The sequence below is a fragment of the Lagenorhynchus albirostris genome, chromosome 13 (genome assembly GCF_949774975.1).
Source record: "Lagenorhynchus albirostris chromosome 13, mLagAlb1.1, whole genome shotgun sequence".
In the NCBI taxonomy this organism is placed as follows: Eukaryota; Metazoa; Chordata; class Mammalia; order Artiodactyla; family Delphinidae; genus Lagenorhynchus; species Lagenorhynchus albirostris.
In genome coordinates this window covers 30,747,964-30,769,852 of record NC_083107.1, presented here as the reverse complement: position 1 = coordinate 30,769,852, position 21,889 = coordinate 30,747,964, and the positions used below count along the sequence as shown (strand labels likewise).

Below are 21,889 nucleotides of genomic sequence, written 5' to 3'. Positions count from 1 at the left end.
TAGGTACATGTAATCACCTGCTCCCAAGCATTCTCCGCCCCTTGTTGCGTGGGCCCTGGTGAAAGGCTGATCACTTGGGAAGGACATGGAGAGCAGGTCATGCAGCCAAGGGAGACAAAGGCCAAGCTAGTTTCAAAGGTCTCACCAACCCATAGGAATGGGGGAGCCTGGGGCCAGAAGAACGTACAAGAAGTAAGAAATGCAGAAAGCCAGTTGCAGCAACATAACCCGGCCAAGGAGGATTCCAGAGTCAGAGGTCCATGCAGGCACCTGGGTGACCTTTTGCTGTCCTGGTAAGGGCTTGTGCAACTGGGAGGGACCGTATAAATTGACAGAAATGAAGCAGGCAGGGCCACTGTCGGTCTCTCCAAGTGGAGGTCTCTACTGAGGCCACTTCCACTGAATAAATAAAATGCACTGGTCATTAGCAACATCCTTTATTTACAATTAAGGTGCTGAAATCTGCAAAAGCTCTTCTCTATTGTATATCCTGCCTCTTTCCCAAAGATTTAAGATATAATTTTTTTTCCTCTTTATGATTCATGCTATACTCTCACTAAATATAAGCCTAACAAACATTTCTTCCCAGATCCTACAGAACGTAAGCTCAGACCAGCCTGGGAAGAATTATCACAAATATTTAATTAATGAGCCAGAATTAGTGAGGTGTTTCGTGCACCATGCAGATGAGGCATTTTGATACTGGATCATGATCCCATTTCAGATCTAACTCTATGCAGTCTTGTAATTAGGAAGAGTATTTGCGCCCAGTGGAGGCCTGAAACCAATTTTGAGGTTGGAGAACTTAAATTAATGCTTTCTACTCCTAAATGAATCCCAGATTTTGAGTGCTATAAATTTTTCATTACTATGTCTGGCCGATTGCAAACATCAGCCATGACCTTTCAGGGCACTCTGGCAGGAGCCTAGCGGCCCTCACCTGAAAAGCAGATGAGTCCAGGAGGATGTCAGAGGCCCCTCGGAGTCAGCTGGGCAAGGACCGGCTTGTGCAAATTTGGAGCGGGTAGCCAACGGCATGGTCAAAATTTGAGAGTCATTCCAAAGCCCAGCGTGCTCCAGCAGGCCACCACGATGGCCTGCCACAGCACCTCAAATGCCCAGTATTGGGGCCACCCCTTTAGAGTAAAACTCTGTCTCAGGAGTTTTCCTGTAGGAGTTACATTATTAAGGTTAGAGGTTCAGCTGATCTAGCAAATCCCAAAACAATACAGGATAGAACTCTTTTCTCTCACATGTAACCTTCTGAGAATAAACTGTCTAAAGTCAATATGGTGGCTTCATGCTGTCAGGGGACCAGGCTTCTTCTGTCTTGTGTCTCCACTCTCCCAAGAGTGTGGCTTTCATCTGCACAGTCCAAAAAAAGAAAAGGGGAAGGTACGCCCCTCCCTTTTAAGGCACAACCTAGAATTTGTACACATCATTTCTCACATCCAACTGTTCGGAGTATAGGTTACTTGGCCACACCTGGACACAAAGGAAGCCACACCCACCTGCGAACTCCTGCACCACACTAGGTCAGCATCACTTACCACCTCTTGAACCAACTTATGCAAGGGAGGCTGGGAAACGTAATCTTTACTATATTGTCCTGTGCCCAGTGAAATGCCAGGGTTCACTTGCTGGAGGAAGAAAGTGAAAATGGATATGGAAGACAATTAACCATTTCTATTTACAGTGTATACTTGTGGACATGGAAAGAAAGTGCCTATTAAGGAATAAACCTTCATAGTGGACCCAGCGCATGGATCACACTAGAGACTTGTCACATACAAAGCATAGAGGACTGAAAGGCAAAGGCACTCAGGACAAGCAAGTTTTGATTAGAAGGAAGAGTGGGGATATATGGAACCCCTCTCTAGGAAGAGCATCTAGAGGGCACCGAAATTCTGAGGAAGTTAAAAACAGAGACATAGAGAGCTGGAAGAGAATGGTGGGAGCGGGGAGGTATCAGGACCCAAAGCAGATTCTCAAATGTGTAATATTACTGGTGGCCAACTCTTTAAGTAGCCATGCTTCTTGAATCCTTCTGCCCTAGATTCATTCCCATCTAAAAGCACATGTTGCTCAAAAGAAAGAGTTCAGCATTAAACAGGGCTGGAGTTATAGCTGTGCTCCATCATTAACTTGCAGAGAGACCCTGGACAAATTACTTAGCCTTTCTGAGCCCACTTATACATTTTTGAATCACGGTAATAATATTAACCAACAGTGCAATTAGGTGCACAAAATGAGATGATGTGTATAAAACAATTAGTACTAAGCCTGGCTTGGTGAATGGTAGATGCAATTAGTATGAAACTTTTCACCTCAAAACAAGCAACTGGTCCCTCAAATAAGGAGCTTAGCCATTATGACAGGGTCATGGGATAGAAAAATGGTGCATGTGTGAGACGCTGAGAACCTAAAAGACACATACCTATGTCTCACTGGCAACAATATAGCAATCACAAAAGCAAAATATTCTTTATTTTTTAATTAATATTCTCTCCACTTGGGGAAAGCACTTTGATAGCTATAGGCATGGGAAAAGAATGCATCCTAAAGATGGGATTCCTCACACTGTGCAAAAGAAGAAAACAAACCTTCATCCATGAGCTTCTATCTATGGAGCAGGATGAGGCCAGAGCTATGCACCAGATGAATAAGTAATTTCATAATTTTACATTTCACATCCAAGCTAAATAATACTCTTGGCTAAGCAATCTCTGTTTTTATCTTCTGGAACCCAATTTTTTAAGGCAAATACCTCAACATAAATAAAACAATAAATAGAAAGACTATATTAATGACAGTTCTAAGTACTCAGAGTCATTTAACTGGGATTATGGACAAGGACAGGGAAAATATACTCAAGATTGTTAACTGGAAGAGACAGAAAGGGAGAGAAGGAAGGCTGTGAGTAAAATTAGTTCATCCTGGGTCACACTTTCACTCACTCAGCATGACCATGCCACATTGTTTTTCTAAATCTTAGAAAAGTGCATGAAAGCAACATTATTACTGAGAACCATCCAAAATGTCATCCAGGCTTTTGGGAGAAATAATTGCTGCACTGCTTAGCAGGACCCATGTATATTGAACAGGATGCCACCAGTGATGAGAGGATGGTCAAAACCAATGGCTGGTTTTTAGAAAGGCAAATCTAAGAAACAATATTTAGGGCATGTTACACCAGGTCAGACCATTCAGCACCATTTGCTTCCTCTTGAATCAACAAATGTTTTCAATTAATTCCATCTCTGAAGTGTATGACCCATGGAATCTCTGCATGTATCTTCATCTTACTACCCTGAACACTCTGAATTTTGAGTCCCTTTGGCTACCTGATCACTTTTCCTGAATCTCCTTTCTCCAATCCTATTCTTTTTTTTTTTTTTTAAGATTTGTCAGTTAGAACTAGACAGGTGCAGACATAATATGCCAAGTTTTATATAATGATGAGACATAAATACAGTTCCTTATGTCACCATGTATGCTTTTGTCTTTGTTGACTGCAATGATATACTGACCTTCCTCAGGGGCCATCAGAGAGAGTCCTTCTTTCCTTGGACTTACTAATTCATTCATTTGCATGGCAAGTAATTCATTGTAACTTTGGACATAGGTGAGACATGGGCACTTAGCAACCTTTCATGGAACCTTGGGACAGAGTTTATTCATCTGCATTTGGGTGGCAAGACTACTTTATCTTACTGTGTTTCCTCTCTGTCAGGGTACTTATTAAAATATTTTTTAAAGACCTTCAGGTTGGAATGATAATTGGAGCATATGTGTTCCACTTCACTGCAGAAGCAGGGGAGACCTTTCAACCTTGAGCTACCCGCTGGCAGCACGGGAGTAGGTGACAGGATGTCTCAGGCCCAGCTCATATAAGTAAGCTCGCACGAGTGTGTAAACAGGCAAAATCGCTTCGATATTGCAACATCATTCCCAGGCTTCTCCCAATTCAACCTTTTCTCATCACCATAACAGCCTACATTTCATAATGAATAATGCAGAGTAATATCAAGAGAACAAAAAGGGAAATTTGTGATGGTTTCCTTTGGGGTTATATCTTTCTCTCATCCAGTGAGCGTATCTTTCTCCTGGGGACCCTTGGATTCTAGCCATGTGAAGTCCTAGCCAATCAGGCAATAGGCAATGAGTAGAGCACAGATCAGGATCCTTACCAACCTTTGAAGAGTGTCAAGTTCAGAGTCCAAAAAAAAGAGAAACCCACAACAACTCCTGTGCTCAGCTCCACAAACCAGGAATGGCCCTACTAGGCAAAGCGATGAGTTATTTCAGTATTGTTCTGTAACAAACCACTCTAAACACAGTGGTTTACAATGGAATATTTCACAGAACTACAACAAATAATTCTAAAATTTGTATGGAACCACGAAAGACCCCAAATAGCCAAAATAATCTTAAAAAAGAAGAATAAAGCTGGAAGCATCACATTCTCTGATTTCAAGCTATACTACAAAGCTATCATAATCAAAACAGATTGTATTGGCACAAAAACAGACACATAGATCAATGGAACAGAATTGAGAGCCCAAAAATAAACCCACACATATATGGACAATTAATCTATGACAAAGGAGCAAAAAACATGCAATGAAGAATGGACAGTCTCTTCAACAAATGGTGTTGGGAAAACTGGACAGCTACATGTAAAAGAACGAAACTAGACCACTATCTTACGTTATACACAAAAATTAACTCTAAATGGATTAAAGACTTGAACATAAGACCTGAAATTATAAAATTCCTGGAAGAAAACATAAACAAGGACAGTAACCTCACTGACATCAGTGTTAGCAATGTTTTTGTGGATCTGATTCCAAAGGCAAGGAAAACAAAAGCAAAAATAAATAAGACTACATCAAACTAAAAAGTTTCTGTACCATGAAGGAAATCATCATCAAAACGAAAAGGCAACCTACTGAATGGGAGAATATACTTGCAAATCATATATCCAGTAAGGGGTTAATATCCAAAATATATAAAGACTCATACAACTCAACAACAACCAAAAAAAACAAACAACCCGATTTTAAAAATGAGCGTAGGATCTGAATAAACATGTTCCCAAAGAAGACATAGATGGCCAACAGGCACATCACCAGTTATCAGAGAAATGCAAATCAAAACCACAATGAGATATCACCTCACACCTGTTAGAATGGCCATTGTGAAAAAGACAAGAAATAACAAATGTTGGAGAGGGTGTAGAGAAGAGGGAACCCTCATGCACTGTTGGTGGGAATGTCGATTGGTGCTGCCACTATAGAAAACAGTATGGAGATTCCTCAAAAAATTAAAACTAGAACTACCATATGACCCAGCTATTCCATTTCTGGACACTAATTCAGAAAGACATACGCACCCTTATGTTCATTGCAGCATTTTTTCCCATAGCCAAGGTATGGAAAAAGCCTAAGTGTCTATCAATGGATAGATGGATAAAGAGGATGTGGTGTGTGTATATCTACTCAGCCATAAAAAAAGAATGAAATCCTGACATTTGCAACAATGTGGGTGGACCTTGAGGGTATTATGCTTAGCTAATAAGTCAGACACAGAAAGACAACTACTGTATGTTATCACTCATATATGGAATCTAAAAAACAAAAAACAAATTCATAGATACAGAGAACAGATTAGTGGTTACCAGAGGGGAAAGAGGTTGGTGGTGGACAAAACGGGTGAAGGGGATCAACTGTATACTGACGGATGGTAACTAGACCTGTGGTGGTGACCACTCTGTAGTGTAAACAGATGTTAAACTATAATGCTGTATTCCTGAAACTTGTATAATAAGATAAGTAAGTAAATACATCATAGTGGTTTAAAACAATACTTTGCTATTTCTCTCACAGTTCTGTGGGTTGACCTGACTCGCCTGTATAATTCTCACTTGGGGTCTGGTCTCTCATGCAGTCAGATGGTGGCTAGGACTGGCGTCATCGGGGGTATATTGGGCTAGACGTCCAAGCGGGCTTCTTCACTCACCTGTCTGTCCTCAGTGCTCTCCACATGGTCTCTCTTTATAGTAGAGTAGCCTGAAACTCTTACACCGAGTCTCAGGGCACCAAAAACAGGAAACAGAAATTTCCAGGCCTTTTAACGTCAGTCTCAAAGCTAGTACAACATCACTTCCATCATATTTCATTATTCAAAACTATCACAAGCCAGATTCAAGGGAGTGGAGAAATAGACTCTTCCTCACCAGGGGGAGGGGCCCATACTCACAGGAGGGAAGGAATTGATGGCAGCCATTCCTGCAGACAAGCTACCACCAAACAGGGAGAGAGAATTCTTTGGAACAGAAGACGTTCTCTCTGCCCAGACTGCTCTGAGAGAGGCCCCCTCCCCTGCTGCTCTTGGGTGGCCCAATGACTAAAGCAGCAAAGTAAAATTTGAGCAAATACAATTGTTTAAAATTGGGGTATAGAGGAATTAATAAACCCACACCACTCCTAGACTTCAACAGATCAAGCTGATGGAAAATAAATAAAAGATACAGAGGCTTTAACTAATCTAATAAAAATAGATTTTTGGATATTTATTTAACAGTGCACCCATCAAATAGAAAATTCACATTATTTTTTAAATTTGTAAAAAATTACTATAACTTAGGCAACAAAGAAAACCAGAAAAAGGAGAAAAAAGTATAATTTTTACAGGCCACGTTTTCCCACCACCTCACCACAATAAAAATTTATGGGAATTGGAAAAAAATCATAACCTTAATTTTTTTCATTATTAAAATGAAAACAATGAGCTGAGCATTCAGTAAAAACTTAGAAAAGAAAATGAAACAAATCTACAAAAACAGAACTAAGGAATCTATGAACATAAGAACAAATTAATGAAAACCAAGCAAAAAGAGTAGAGCTGAGAAATAAATTTCTTTGGAAGTACCAATATCATTGACAAATCTTTGAAAGTCGAAAAAAGTCAGAACATGTAAATATGTATATTATTGATAATGACAAATGGGGTATTTATCATCACAAATTAAGATATTTGTTCAATTGTAAGAATTTCCTGTGTACAAAGTACAGGGCTATGCAAAGGATTAAAAAATCTTATGGAATGAATGATTTTCTAAGAAAGGATAAATTATGGAAATGGACTCAAGTACAAAGCCTGAAGAGGTCAATACCTGTGACAAAAACTTTTAAAGGCATCGAAGAGCTGCACTCAAGAAAACCAGCATGTCCAGAAAGATTTTGAGAGAATTTTCTCATGCTTTTAGTGAACTAATAACTCTTTTCTTTTATTAACTTTTATTGGAATATGGTTGCTTTACAATGTTGTGTTAGCCTACACTGCACAACAAAATGAATCAGCCATAGACCTACAGATATCCCCTCCCTTTTGGGCTTCCCTCCCATTTACGTTACCACAGTTCATTAGGTAGAGTTCCCTGTGCTATACAGTATGTTCCCATCAGTTGTCTATTTTATACATAGTATCAATAATGTATACATGTCAATCTGAACTAATAACTCTTAAGCTATTTCACAAATATAGAACATGTGCAAAAGATGAAAATCTTCCCAATTCCTTCTGTGAAAGTTAGCATTACCTTGATGACAAAAAGAGCAACAAAAGAAAAGTGGCCCATCTCACATATGAAATTGGGTGCAAAGATCCTAAATTAAAGATTAACAATTGATTCTAGAACTTTTCAGAAGTTATTTTAGAAATGTGAGGATAGTTAGAAATTAAATAGACTCAATGCCCAATAAGGAATTTAATAACTGCGTTTGGTATTTCCATGTCACAGATTATGCAACCATTGAAAATAATATTGAAAATGGTAAGGGAGGGACTTCCCTGGTGGTCCGGGGATTAAGAATTCCCCTCCCAGTGTAGGGGATATAGGTTCAATCCCTAGTGGGGGAACTAAGATCCCACATGCCACGGGGCAACTAAGCCCGCGTGCTGCAACTACTGAGCCCGCACGCTCTGGTGCGCCACTACTAGAGAGAAGCCCGTGCGCCACAACGAAGAGCCTGCTCGCCGCAATGAAAGATCCCACATGCCACAACTAAGACCTGATGCAGCCAAATAAATAAATAAACTGCTGGAAAACATAAAATCTATTTAAAAAAAATACAAAATGCCAGGGGAGAAATGGTCACAGCATTTCATTAAAAAACTTTGATACCGGATGATCCCATTTCTGTACATATATGGGCCACTCTGTGTGTGTATTGGGGGGTGGAGGTGGGCAGGGATGTGATCTGAAAGAACGAGCACAAAATGTTAACTCTCTGAGTGTAATCATTGAAATTCTTCCCTCCTCCTCTTCTCCCTCCTTCCTTTGTGCATTTTCCAAATTTTCCACAAAGAAAATGCAGAACTTTGTAATCAGATTAAGAAGGGGGAATTTTGTTCTTAAATAAGTTTTATCTCAATAGTAATAGCAGTTCTTAACAAACCCTGTGTTTACAAGTGTCCCACTAAAGATGTGCCATTTTTATTTCTACCCTTTCATTTCTCTAGTTTCCTCTTGTTACCAAATATTTCCTTCATGCTTTCATCTTACCCTCCAATTTGGCATCCAAAGAAGTTATTATGGAGAGCAGGCCAGCGTGTGTGTCAGCAAAATGAATCAAATAACTAAAGGAATTGACCTTGGATCCTTTTCCATGAAGAGCACATACAAGGCAGGCTATTACATGAGATTTATAGACAGGGCAAGTGTGTGGTAGCGAAAAGGGAGCCGAGAAGGATTCTGGCATCACCACTCACAACACACCCTTCTCTTTGCCCTCAGTTCTGGCTTTGGGAAAGAGGAAGAAGGCAAGACAGCTGTCTCTGTGCCACTTTGTCCCTGTCCTAGACTTGGGCCTATGAATGGATGCTGTTAAATGAGTCGCCAGAGTATGGTGTCTTCATTTCAAGCGATGGACCAAAGCTGAAGTGTGTGGTTCAATAAAGGAAACAGCATGGAATGGCAGAAAGAAACACCAAGGGAGCAGGGCCGATTTGTGCTGAGGAACCTGGATATTTTCCTTTAGAAGGTGGGGAGGGGAGACATTGAAGAATTTAAGCAGGAAGACAACATTGAATGTGTGTCTATGTCTATGCATATATATATGTAAATTTTTATATATACAGGCATATATACATCTTATATATACTTCTATGTATCCATGTGCATGCAAATGTGTATATCTATGTGCACACATTTTATTTATGTGTGTGTGTACATATATACATTTTATATGGAAACCAAAATATCACTGGAAAAGAGAAAGGCTGAAAGCAGGAAGACTGGTATACTTAGAAGTTACAGAGGATGAGCAACAGCGAGGGTGTGGAAGAATGAGTGGAGAGGAAAGATCTTTGGATCTCTATGAGAGGAAAGATCTTTGGATCTATGTGAGAGGAAAGAATCAGAACTCTGCTTCCCCCTGATTGTGGCAGAAGATGGCCACCCCCCAGTTTCCACTTACATCCCCTCTATTCAAGGAATCAACCCTAACTGACTAACTACCTGCAAACTCAGTCATAATTCCAAACTCCCAGAAGAGAGAATCTGACCGGTCTACCTCAGATTAGGCGTCCACCCGCTGGTCCAGTCAACTATAGCCAAGGCCAGTGTCACACAACACAAATACAGTTGCTGAGATCCATTTATCTGTGGGACGTTTGACTGCTGTCCAACTCCACCTCTGGACTATATTCTTCATGAGGGCCAGGAGTGTGTTTGGTTGCTCAGCGCTGTCTGTGGCACCTTATAAGGTGTCCAGGACATAGTTGGCACTCAAAAACCATTTGTCAAAAGGATGAATGCACAAATGACTTAACAAATGAAGAGAAGAATCAGACAGAAGAAGCAGCATGATGGAGTCATCCTATCCAGCCCCCCATCCGTTCATTGTTCATGTGTCTCATTTATCACCAGAGCACCTACTTCAGCAGAATGACATCAGTCGCTTCACCACGTCAATGAGTTTTGTGGTCTAGCTTGAGAACCAACCCCCATTTACAAGAGTGATGTAAGTTAGAAATTATGCTCCTAATTCTAAACAACTGACATAAAACAAACTTTGGAAACCGAATCCACTTAACATGAGAAATACCTCCAAACAAGACAATCAAGGGGAGAACTAGGCCAGAGAGTAAAGGTATTTGTCGGAAGAAACTTGGCAGACCTGTTCTTTTTCCATCTGATTATTTTCATATTCTTCCTGTGAAATCCAATTTCCTTAAGTGACCTCTGTTCATAAGAAACTCTTTGGTCTAATCTGTGGAAGCCATGGCATATTTTTAACCACCTCTGAAGGCCAGCTCCCTCTCCATTGAGTGTGCCTGATACCCAAACAGATGTTTTATAACACTCAGAACACATGAGCTCACCACTGGTGAGTCTTCTGCATGCAATCGGCCCTCAGATCTTCTCACATTTCCCCTATCATCCCACAAACCCAAATTCAGAACTCACAGGCAAGCTTGAATACTTACCATGGTAACAAAAGAGCAGAACATGGAGAATCCAATTTTGAATTTTCAACTTATTAATGTTTTGCAAATCTGATGGCCAGCTGGAAAATATGCAATACAAAGAGTTAACCAAACTAAGTAGTATATAAAATGATGTGCAGGGCTTCCCTGGTGGTGCAGTGGTTAAGAATCCGCCTGCCAATGCAGGGGACACGAGTTCGAGCCCTGGTCCAGGAAGATCCCACATGCCATGGAGCAACTAAGCCCGTGCGCCGCAACTACCGAGCCTGCGCTCTAGAGCCCTCAAGCCACAACTACTGAAGCCCGCGCACCGAGAGCCCGTGCTCCACAACAAGAGAAGCCACCACAATAAGAAGCCCATGCACCACAACGAAGAGTAGCCCCTGCTCACTGCAACTAGAGAAAGCCCACGCGCAGCAACAAAGACCCAACACAGCCAAAAATAAATAAATTTATTTAAAAAAAAAAAAAAAAGATGTGCAAACTGGCTGCCCCCAAAGAATTCAGATTAAAGTATCCAAGTTAAAGTATCCAGATTAAAGTATCCAAAGCAATTTGAATTCTCATAGAATTTTAAAATATTGAGGCTGAAGGGTCGTTGGTCTAGCTAGCACAACAATTTTGTTTCAGATGAAGATGAAGAAGCTGAGACCCACAGAGAGAAAGAGACTTAGGGTTTCACACACTAGAGGCAGAACTGGAGGTAGGAGTCTGCCTATCGGCCCAGACCCGCAGGGCAGACAGACCACAGTCCCACACCCCCGGTTTCCTGACTGCTCTCCTTGGATCATCAGTGTCTGCAGTTCAAAGCTGGGAAGAAGCCAGAACGTGCTCAATCAGATCTTTCATCCTGACTACACCATGATCGTTTCAAAGTGTGTCCCCTCCAGTTTAGATAAAGAGCTTTGTTGAGGAACAACCTCCTTTGATAAAGCAATAAAAAGTAACCCAAATTTTTAAAGGTAACATGTCAACACTCCAAGTGTGGAAATCAAGGGAAGCACACAGGATTCTCGCCACCCCTACCCTGAGAGTCTAGAGAATGGTCCAAAGAGACCATCAGGGGATGACTGAGGAGATGTAAACACACAGCCGTGAGTTCATGAACCTTTGATCCTCTGAGAACCTAAACCTGCAGGGAAAATCTGAGCTTCCTACGAAGGCTTGCTCCACCTCAGAGACCCTCAAAGCTGTGAGCAGTATTGAGTGCCAACTTAAACTCGAACCTACTGCTGCTATGAAGACCTCAAAAGGAGAAGACCCAGATGGTGCCTCAGAAATAATGCCCCAGCCATTGGGGAAACAAGGTTTATATCGAGAAGACTACCAAGTGGCAGAGTATAGTCTTCATTAAACAGATATTTGTGGAGCGCTTAGGATGGGCTAGGGTGGACATCCGCAACAAAGAGCAAGAATTTAATTGCAAAGTGTAAGCAAGGCCAGATCACAGGTAGCATATGCTATCAGAGGGAGGCATTTGGATTTTATTTTAAGGATCCTTGGGGAGCCATTGAAAGATGTTAACCTGGGGAGTGAACTGACCAGATTACGTTCTGGAAAGATCTCTCCATCTCTTGATCAGATCTATGTTAAGAGCTGATGGACTGTGGCCAAGTGCCACACTGTGTCTTACCGTCTACAAGTGCCTCGCGGCATTATTTGCACTTTTAGCCTGTGTTCAGGATAATACAGTAAAAAGGGGGGAGGAGAGCCTAAAGCAAGCAAAGAGCTAGGTTTTAATCCCGTTTCTACAGTTTCCCAGCTGGGTGGTCTTGGGCACGTTATTTAAATAGGTCTGAGCCCTCAATCTCCTTTCTGTACAATGAAAATAATAATACTTAGCTCGTGGGGTTTTGATAATAAAGTGGATGATGTGCCTGGACATTTCTAATAATCCTCCCAACACCATTAGATTCAACCGAATCAAAATGGCATTTTTCAGCCCAGGAAGAGCATCGCCTAGCATCCTGCTAAGCCTCCACTTAGCAAGAGATACTGTTGCATTTTCTTCTTACAATTTAATCAGGACATTTTGTTGCTCATGTGTGAAAATAATTGGCATATATACTTTGTAAATGAGCAGTGAGGTAAACTGAGGTCAAAGCCAAATATTGGATCTGAATCAAGCAACCCGAAGACAATACTGCAAAGAATTCAACTGGTTACAAAGACCAGCGTAGGAAGTAAGTGCTCCATTTGTCCTAGCAAACTTTAACCAAACACTGGTGCAGATTTGCTGGCATGTGTGACACTGGGAACATCTGGCCTTTCAATTATCCTCTCGCAAGCAAAAAATGATGTCGTGTAAACTGATCTTAAAGCCAGCTACATGGTCTAAGTGTTAACAGCGTTTGTGTTGGCTCCTTTGGCTCCCGGTTTTAAGAACTTAATTTGTAGCCACACCCCTCCCTGAAGTCCTAATTGCGTCTTGCTGTAACTGACCCCAGGGATTTGTTTATACAGGGTCTGCATCTTCTTTTCAGGATGGTAAGTATGTATAAATGCATCACTAGTCAACTGTGTGTCCTGTAAGAATAAGTTACAGGAGTGACGCAGCAACGGGAGGACAGAAGAAGGTGTGGAAGAGAGCCGGCTCTGGGAGCTGCTCTGGTCATGTGTCCGATGCTACAGTTTTTTCCCTGTATACCAGTTTTATTCTAGAAGCCAGGTGAGAAGGGTAGAGGTTCTAGCCTGCAGCTCTCCTAGGAGGCACTGAACTAGGAGTCTGAACACGTTTCCCCACCCAGACTCAACTTCACTTACCAAACGCAATGTGCCAGGCACTGTTCCGAGCCCTTCAAGAAAACTGGTTAAGTTAATCATCTTGACCGGGAGTGGCAGGTGGTGTATTATCCCCAGCCTACATCTCTCAGTGGGATATGACTCAGGGGGGGCGTGGCAGAGGCTGTGAGCTTGCCCCCGCCCCTCTGGCTCTGGGCTGCTATGCTGGGCTCGAATGTGCTGGGTCTGTAATGAACCACAGCCTGTGCTCTGCAGCAGGTGCCCGTGGGGCACCCCTGGGGTGCTACTGACTATAGGAAGGGGCGCTCTCTGCCTCTCTCCCACCCCCACCCCTGTCCTTCAGCTGCTGTGGCCAAGAGGCTGTGATGGCAGCAGGGGAGGGGCTGACCGAGGAAGATCTTTCTCCATCTCACTCCCATCACCCCCCACCCCAACCCCTGCCTGCTTTTACTCCATCTTTAGCTGACAGATGTGAGAGATCGTCTTCTGTTCCGTGGATCCTTTCAAATCTTTCTGAAGACATTTAGGAATCCTAATCTGGGTTATGAACAGGAGAAGCCTGGCAGCTCCTGATTTTGTCTCCAGCAAAAACACTAGAGTTGGGCTTCCCTGGTGGCGCAGTGGTTAGGAGTCCACCTGCCGATGCAGGGGGCACGGGTTCGTGCCCCGGTCTGGGAGGATCCCGCGTGCCGCGGAATGGCTGGGCCCGTGAGCCATGGCTGCTGAGCCTGCGCGTCCGGAGCCTGTGCTCCGCAGCGGGAGAGGCCACAACGGTGAGAGGCCTGCGTACCGCAAAAAAAAAAAAAAAATTTGTGTGAAATAATTAAACGGGCCTCTGAGATAATTCACCTGCTCTCTTGGCCCAGCTCACCATCACTGATCCCTAAAGGGAGGGAGAGAGCAGTGGGATGACCAGCCCTAAAGGAAATCTAAGCCACGTGGGGACTTGACTCCAGGCACCAGCAGCTCCTTCCCCAGGATCAGAATTTTCCTTCATCTTTAAAGGAAATGGGCCTCTTGGTCTGACTGGGCATATCTAGGAATGAAGGGCAGAACATGTAGTACAGTAAACCCCAATTCTGAATTGTCCGTTACAGGAACTTATCACAGATGGTAATCGTTAGGACATTCACATCTTGGAAGAAAGAGCTTTATCCAGGATCATAAATAAAGTGTAACCGAGGCTTCGATTTATAAAGCTATAAAAGAGGGCTGCTTGGACAAACGGGAATTCACAGTACTGGGTCACAAAATTGACTTAACCCGTGAAAGTCTGACCGTGACCTGGGAGTTCTGGGCAATGCAGTGAGAAGATGGTAGCTGATTTCTGCAGTTAGTGGACCCCAATCGAAACCTAATAAAGTTAGGTCATGGTTTAATCTCATGAAATGCAAGCTCAGAGAAAATGGGGTGCTGACATCTAAATACGGCATTGTAATTCCTAAACCAACAGCGGAGCACAAAACAAGGCCACTGCCTTCCAGAAGTTTCTCACCTAGTCAGGGAGCCAAGGCATTTACAGATAAAGCAATTATAGTACGCAGGCTTCGGTGTGTGGTGTAGACCGTAGCTAGAAAACTCAGGGAGGGAAGCGAGGGATGAGTGGAAGCAGGACCCTTCAGGGAAAGACGTGTGGAGGAAAAGGGACTTGACTCGGGACCGGAAGGATGGATGGGGTGTACACGTGTGAGGAAAGCTTTGCTCGGGGCCCCGCCAGCTCCCACAAACATTCATCGTGCCCCTGCCGTGACGCTCCCCCAGCCAAGTCTCAAATCACACACTTGTATTTCCCTCTTATCCTTCAGGTAACTGGTCCTTAAAGTCCACAGCCTCACTCTCTTCGTCCCCCTCAGGCCCGTCCTCAATAGGCCTGGAAAGGGAAACTGTGGCCCCTCTGGACACATCCCATCCAGTTTGGCCACCACAGGATGGGCGTCCATCCTGAAGAATGAAGCCAGGAAAAATGCCGTACTCCTTCCTCAGCCCCGGTATAATGCTTGTATCGGGTTAAAATGAACAGGAGAGGAGAAAGGGACAGGGCAGCCTCAGAGGGGATGGCCCCGATTCTGTCAGCATCCAGGACACACAGTAGAGAGAAGAAGATGCCCCGATAGGCGTGGGAAGTTTAGAAAAAGGCCAGGACCCCACAAGGCTGGCTGGTACCCTGCCCAGGCAAGAAGGGGAGGGTCGAATGGGAAAGGTGAGGGGGGTCCACACACCAGAAGGAGAACATCGTGACAGGGAGAGCCCCTGTGCTCCCGTCCCTTGCAGAGCACAGTGTTGGGTGAAAGGCTCCCAAGTGCCTGTTGAGACTAGAGGTATCTGTTGGGGGGCAGGGCTGGCGGGCCTGTGATTCTGGAGAGCAAAGAGGGGGTGCCCCAGGGGAGAGAGGGCTACCTAGGGCTGGCTTCGTATTCTGGACTTTGAAGAGGCTTCTGTAGGGGTTCCAGGTGTCTGCTCTGCATTATCTAGCCAGGTACCTGGGAAGGGTGGGGAAAAAGCTGGATTCAGGGTTGATGCCTGCTTTGCAACAAAAGGTCCCCGGGTTGTATTTCTTAAGAACCTAAGGGCGCCTGGGCAGGTGCAACAGCAGCTGGAAGAGGGATTCCCCAGGGAAAACAAAAGCAGGATAAACTGTCCATGTCAGAGCTCTGGGGAAGGCAGGGGCTTGGAGCGGGAGGCTGTATCTACTGGTGACAACAACCCCACCTCTTCCTAGTTGTGATTTAACCTTTCTGAGCCTCAGTGTCCTCATCTATGAAATGGGACAACTGATAATAATACCTGCCTGGCAAGGCTGTTGAGGAGATTAAATTCAACGACCTCTGTCCTCACCTTGACCCCGTGCGTCCGGTTAAGGTCAGTCCCCTGCTCTTCCACCTCGTTGACAGAGAGAGGCTCGGCGAAAAATGAAATTGAACAAATAAGTTTGCAACACAGTAAGCCCAGAAGAAGGGAACGAGGAGCTCATTTGTTGTCGAGTTCTGGTGTAATGCTCTGCTGAGCGCACAGACATAAACGTGGCGTCTGCTTGCCACGTATTTTTCAGGCTGCCCCCCTCCTGCACACGGCCACCTGCCCTGTTGTAAGGCCCCAGCAAGCATCAGCTCATGTTTCCTTCTCTCTGATTCTCTTCCAGGGACGCTGTATCAACTTCACCAGAGTCAAGAACAATCCTCCTGCCAAGTACCCCCTCAACAATGCCTACCACACCACCTCACCGCCTCCTGCCCCCATCTACACCCCGCCCCCCCCTGCTCCCCACTGCCCTCCCCCACCCCCCAGTGCCCCCACCCCTCCAATTCCATCCCCACCTTCCATCCTCCCCCCTCCCCCTCAGGCTCCCCCTCCCAACAGGGCACCACCCCCGTCCCGACCACCTCCTAGGCCCTCTGTCTAGAACCCACAGTTCATGCTCTGGGTTCTCTCAGAAACTTTGGGGAGGAGGCTCCTCTGTGGTGTTAGAACAAATCTTTCCAGTTAAAGGGGGCTTCCACTTTGGAAATGAGTGGTGATGAAGCCCACTGACGTTCACACACTTTAAAAATTGGTTTGTAACACCAGTACACCGACAATTGTGATCAGAGGAAAGAAATCGAAATTTTGAATTGCCTGAAAACAAACAATGAGGCAACTACAGTCACAAATATAGCCAGCCAGCCATCACCTCTAGAAGGTTCCAGAGATGCTGAAACTGCTGAGATGCTCTAAATGGGATTGTGTCTCATGGAGATCAATAAGAAAATCGTTTCTCTGAGGGTGAAATGCAGAGTCAGATAAGAAATAACATTGCTGGGTTGCTAAATGCTGCCTTCCCTCTTTCACTCCACCTCCATCACTTGACCCTGGACCCTTGGCCTAGGAACCAAGGAATCCTCACCTCTATGTGCCACCCAGGAAGGTCGAGACCCTTTGCCTACATCTTTGGGGAAAGACTGGGGTCCCCATTGTGGCAAGAAACTCAACATCATACAGGTATCCAAAAGCATGTTCTGGGATTTGCAGAGGAGTAAAAAGATATGCCTTATGTTCCTTCCAAATTCTCCCAGTTTCCAAGTGAGGAAGAGGGCGGTTGTTTACTGAAGGAAAAGGTATGTTACCATGTTGCTGTGTAAGTGAAATCAGGTATGTGCACTGACAGGCGAATACTGATGGGAGCATCAGACAGTTTCTAAAACCCACAGACCATCAGCAGCTGGAGGTGGCTGGCTTTGGCCCAACATGGCCCCTAAATCAACAGACAACGGCATTGTCAAAGAGCAACTTGTTAATGCCTCATGTTAAAAAATCAAGATTTGGCTTCAATTTAAATCACTTGAGATACGAAGAAGTGATTGATCCTATTTTCCACAGACAAACATTAGTTGATCTTCCCAAAATGGCATCACTAGCACCTACCACACAATTTCACTGATTTTGTTTTTCTTTCTCGGTGAAGTTGTGCACCAGAGATTTCCACGTAGAGCTGAGAGACAATAGTCCGGACATACTAAGGAATTTATCCAAAAAAAACCACATGTGTTTGTGGATACAAATATATTTCTCCTTGGCTTTTCAACATACTCACAAATATTATCAGCTGCCTGAAATTCCCACCATGCCTGGGAACCACTCCACTCCTCCAAGTCTTTCTGAATCTGCTATCACCAGTAAGCTCTATAATCACTTTCTAAACATTAGGCTTCGTCACCCAAGGGCGAAAACAGAGGCCACTGTTTAGGGCCTCCTGCACCAGCCTGTTCAAAATTACCTCCCCCTCCAACTTTCCACACATCTTAAAATTCCACTCCCGAAACCCTTAAATCTTTTCAGGAATGAAGCAGAATATTAAGTAAATGCAAACTTAGTGCTTCGGGCTGTGGTCTCCAAAGATCCTTCAAAACCCATCAAGCCAGCCTCATTCTTTCATCTTACTTAGAACAGAGACATAGGACCTAGCATGCATTCCATACACACCAATGCTTGTAGCCATGGCAGACATTGCTAATCAATCACAGCACCATCTTCCATGGAGCCCAGTGATTTCTACACAATCCTCAAATCATAATTCCAAAGAGCCACCACTAATCAGTCAAAATTGAGACATAAACGATCCCTAATTGCCCTCTCAACTTTAGAAAGCAAAAGCAAACAAGGATTGTGTGGGGGAATGGGGAAACCCTTGGGCATTAAAGGTACAGTCAGGGGAGAATAGATCTAGGCAGAGTGCCCCAGTCGGGGTCCACAGGCACTAAATCTGCATTGCCAACACCAAACTGACACTTCCCCAAGCATACCTCAGACCTGCCCTTCTCCCAGCCTGCCGCTGCCAGAGACTCTCCCAGCTTCCTCCTAGAGCTAAAATCAGAGATATTTTACAGGGCTTATGAAAGCAACCTCCCTCGCTTGCCCCCAACCTGGCCCATATTGTCTATTTTTAGAACATTAGGTTTCTTCTTGAGTGTAGTCCTCCATAAAGCAGGTGACAGAATGTCTTGGCCACCTGCAGTGACATTGCTGGACTCCAGAGAACCATTCCATAGGCGAATGGGTTCCCCAGGCTCACAGTGTAGAGGTGTTGAGCCCCTGGCCACTGTTTTGACTGCTGGCGGTACAAAACAGTCCACCCCACACCACTGCTGCATGGCTCACTGTGGCCATCAGAAAGTTCAAGCCAAGATGTTGACATTGTTGTGCATCAAGATGGCAGGCATCAGGTGAGAATACGCAACATTCAGGATCCCAACTGCACATCAGTCAGAAGCCCTGTGCAGTTTCCAAGATGTTGTTTTGGTGAACTTTTAGATGAAATAGGGAACTGCAAATATATGATGACTTTGAAGAGGATTAGCAGGGTTTGTCCTTAAAAAGGGACTCTTCATGTCAACCCCAGTCATTTAGAATTACAGTGGAGAAGGAGAAACCTCTATACTGTATGAACAAGGTAATATTTTAATAGTAGGCTATTACAGGCAGGAAAATTCTTTAACTGGTTTATAAAATCTATCCAAACTTGTGTCATTCCCTGTAAAAGGTAGCAGACATATGATTGTGATTAGGAAACTGCACAAAATTATTTTTTCAACCCTCATGTTATTGTCCTCCTGAAGTTTTTTTTTAATAAAAGCCAACTTTTTGTTGTATATATTCATATTCCATGTGTTAGATGGAAGCATTTCCTATCCAGTGTGAATAAAAGGAACAGTTGTAGTAAATTATTATAAGGCCAATGATATTTCATGGCAGGTTATTCTACCAAGCTGTGCTTGTTGGTTTTTCCCATGACTGTATTGCTTTTATAAATGTACAAATAGTTACTGAAATGACGAGATCCTTGTTTACACAGCATTAATAAGAACCTTGAGTGGTTACCTCTGTTGACGACCAGTTCACAAACAGCTTCTGTCCTGGAGCTTGGCCCATACTCCAGTAAGACACAAGGTCTCTCTTTTACCAAAGTCAAGAACAGAGCTAGTGGACATATTAATTAGTAGTCTTGGATATCTGGCCATGGATAACCTCATTGTAAATATCACTAGAATGGGCAGAGATAATCTGGAAGTCTCATATATACTAAAGTCCAAACACTGTGTCAGATGAGGGAAATCCATCCAAGAACTAGAAAAAAAGCAATGATGAGATAATGAGCAACAATTTCAGCCCAGTGCCAACTCAATAAAAAACAATTAATGCTGTGTAAAAGTGGGTTGAATTAGTTTGCAAACTATATAAAGATATATGCCATAAAAAGCCTATTAATGCACACCAGATGGGAATGGGATGTTCTAGTCAATTGTGTTTTCTAGTTATCTGAACTCTACTATATTAGCATACTTGGATAAGCAATTTAAAAGAATTAGAATATGATTTTTTAAATACACTTAACATTAAACTCTTCTAATTCTCTCTTCTATCTGTGATAATTCCTAAGACAGTATGGATCTTCAGTGCCTCTGAGTCAATGTTATAAAAATCAGTTATTGCTGTACCTGCTATAGGAGACTGGGCTAAATGTGTACAATGACAAACCCTGGAAGTTGCTTTTTTAAAAAAAATAATAAATTCTTAAAATTAACTCTTTTCCTAGTTGTGTCTTTGTTATGAAAATGAAGTGCAGGTTGTTCAAGTGCTTAACATCCTGATCATAAAAATGGCTATCACTCTGCAGATTAAATTATATTGCTCAAATTATTTTGCGCCCTCCAATAAACTCTTCACTGTCTTGATTACTCTCATTTCTTCTTTAGCTGTCCAATCAACATATTCTTTATTTTTAGCAACAGTTTTAGATTTTAAAAAGTAACACGTGCTGGGCTTCCCTGGTGGCGCAGTGGTTAAGAATCCGCCTGCCAATGCAGTGGGCATGGGTTCGAGCCCTGGTCCAGGAAGATCCCACATGCTGTGGAGCAGCTAAGCCCATGCGCCACAACTACTGAGCCTGCGCTCTAGGGCCCACGAGCCACAACTACTGAACCTGTGTGCCACAACTACTGAAGCCCGCACACCTAGAGCCCATGCTCCACAACAAGAGAAGCGACTGCAGTGAGAAGCCCGTGCACCTCAATGAAGAGTAGCCCCCACTCACCGCAACTAGAGAAAGCCCGCACGCAGCAACGAAGACCCAACACAGCCCAAAATAAATAAATCATTTTTTTAATTTTTTAAAAAAACTTTTAATTAAAAAATAGTAACCCATGCTAAATGAAACAATGAAGTAAAAGTAGAGATATAGAAGCACACAGGAAAAAAAGTAAATGCAGTGGATCAGTCAAGATTGTTCGGCTGCCTGTAACAGAAACGTGGCTATGATTGATTTGACTCACAGAACAAGGACTCTAGAGGTTTGCTATCTGCTTAAGAAACCAGGCAGTGTCATACACAGTGCTGCAGTAAATACCCTTCTATCTATATAGACTTCAAAATATTTTTGTTATTTCTGCACCTTATTCTCCTTAGCGGCTCCCATTCAGCTCCTCCTCTTCTTACATTTTTTGTAGGTAAAAGAGTACTAGTTCCTGAATCTGTTTCTTTACAAGTCCTCATTAAGCCTTGAGTTCATCTTAATTGGAATAAAACCCTCTGAAAACAGAAAATCATGCCACAATTTCTTTCCAAGATTTCATTAATATTCAATTTAAATAGCATTTTGGGCACATGCAAGTTTTTAAATTACATTCTTCATTAAATCATTTTGAGAAAACTGGCTTGCAATTTGGAAGGAAAAAGAGAAGTTGGAGCCCTACTTCACTCCTTCCACCAAAATAAATTCCAGCTGTATTTAATTTAAGTGTAACAAATAAAACCAGGGAAGTACTAGAAGTAGTACTTTCTGTACAGTATAAAGAATTTTTAAATCTTATATATTGTTTGACTTGCCAAACAAATTTCAATGATTGAGCTCTGAATGCTGAGTAGTGCTCCAATGCATTATGTTGAATAAACAAAGAAACCAACAGGAATAAGATCATTGATCAAGTGCTGACTGTGAACTGGAGCGGGAGATCCAGAATTATTCATCACTAAATCCAATTTTCTATCTTCAAATAAATATGTGTTTCCCTGAAGTGTCACTCAGGTATAGAACAATCGATATAAGTTTGTCCATTTAATACATTGTAAACAAAGTCAATGTTACTTACAATTATCAAACATTTTGTATTAGGCCATAGAGTTG

The 21,889-nt window shown here is 43.1% G+C and overlaps 1 protein-coding gene across 1 annotated transcript in view; it reads left to right on the top strand.

Annotated features, from left to right (window-relative positions):
* ANTXR1 (ANTXR cell adhesion molecule 1) overlaps positions 1 to 20,290 on the top strand; it is a 245,349-nt gene extending 225,059 nt beyond the window's left edge. The window contains exon 18 of the mRNA XM_060168937.1: positions 16,376 to 20,290. Coding sequence (XP_060024920.1) covers positions 16,376 to 16,636 — 261 coding nt within the window. The 3' untranslated portion in view covers positions 16,637 to 20,290. The remainder of the gene's footprint in view (positions 1 to 16,375) is intronic.
* The last annotated feature ends 1,599 nt before the right edge of the window (positions 20,291 to 21,889 follow it).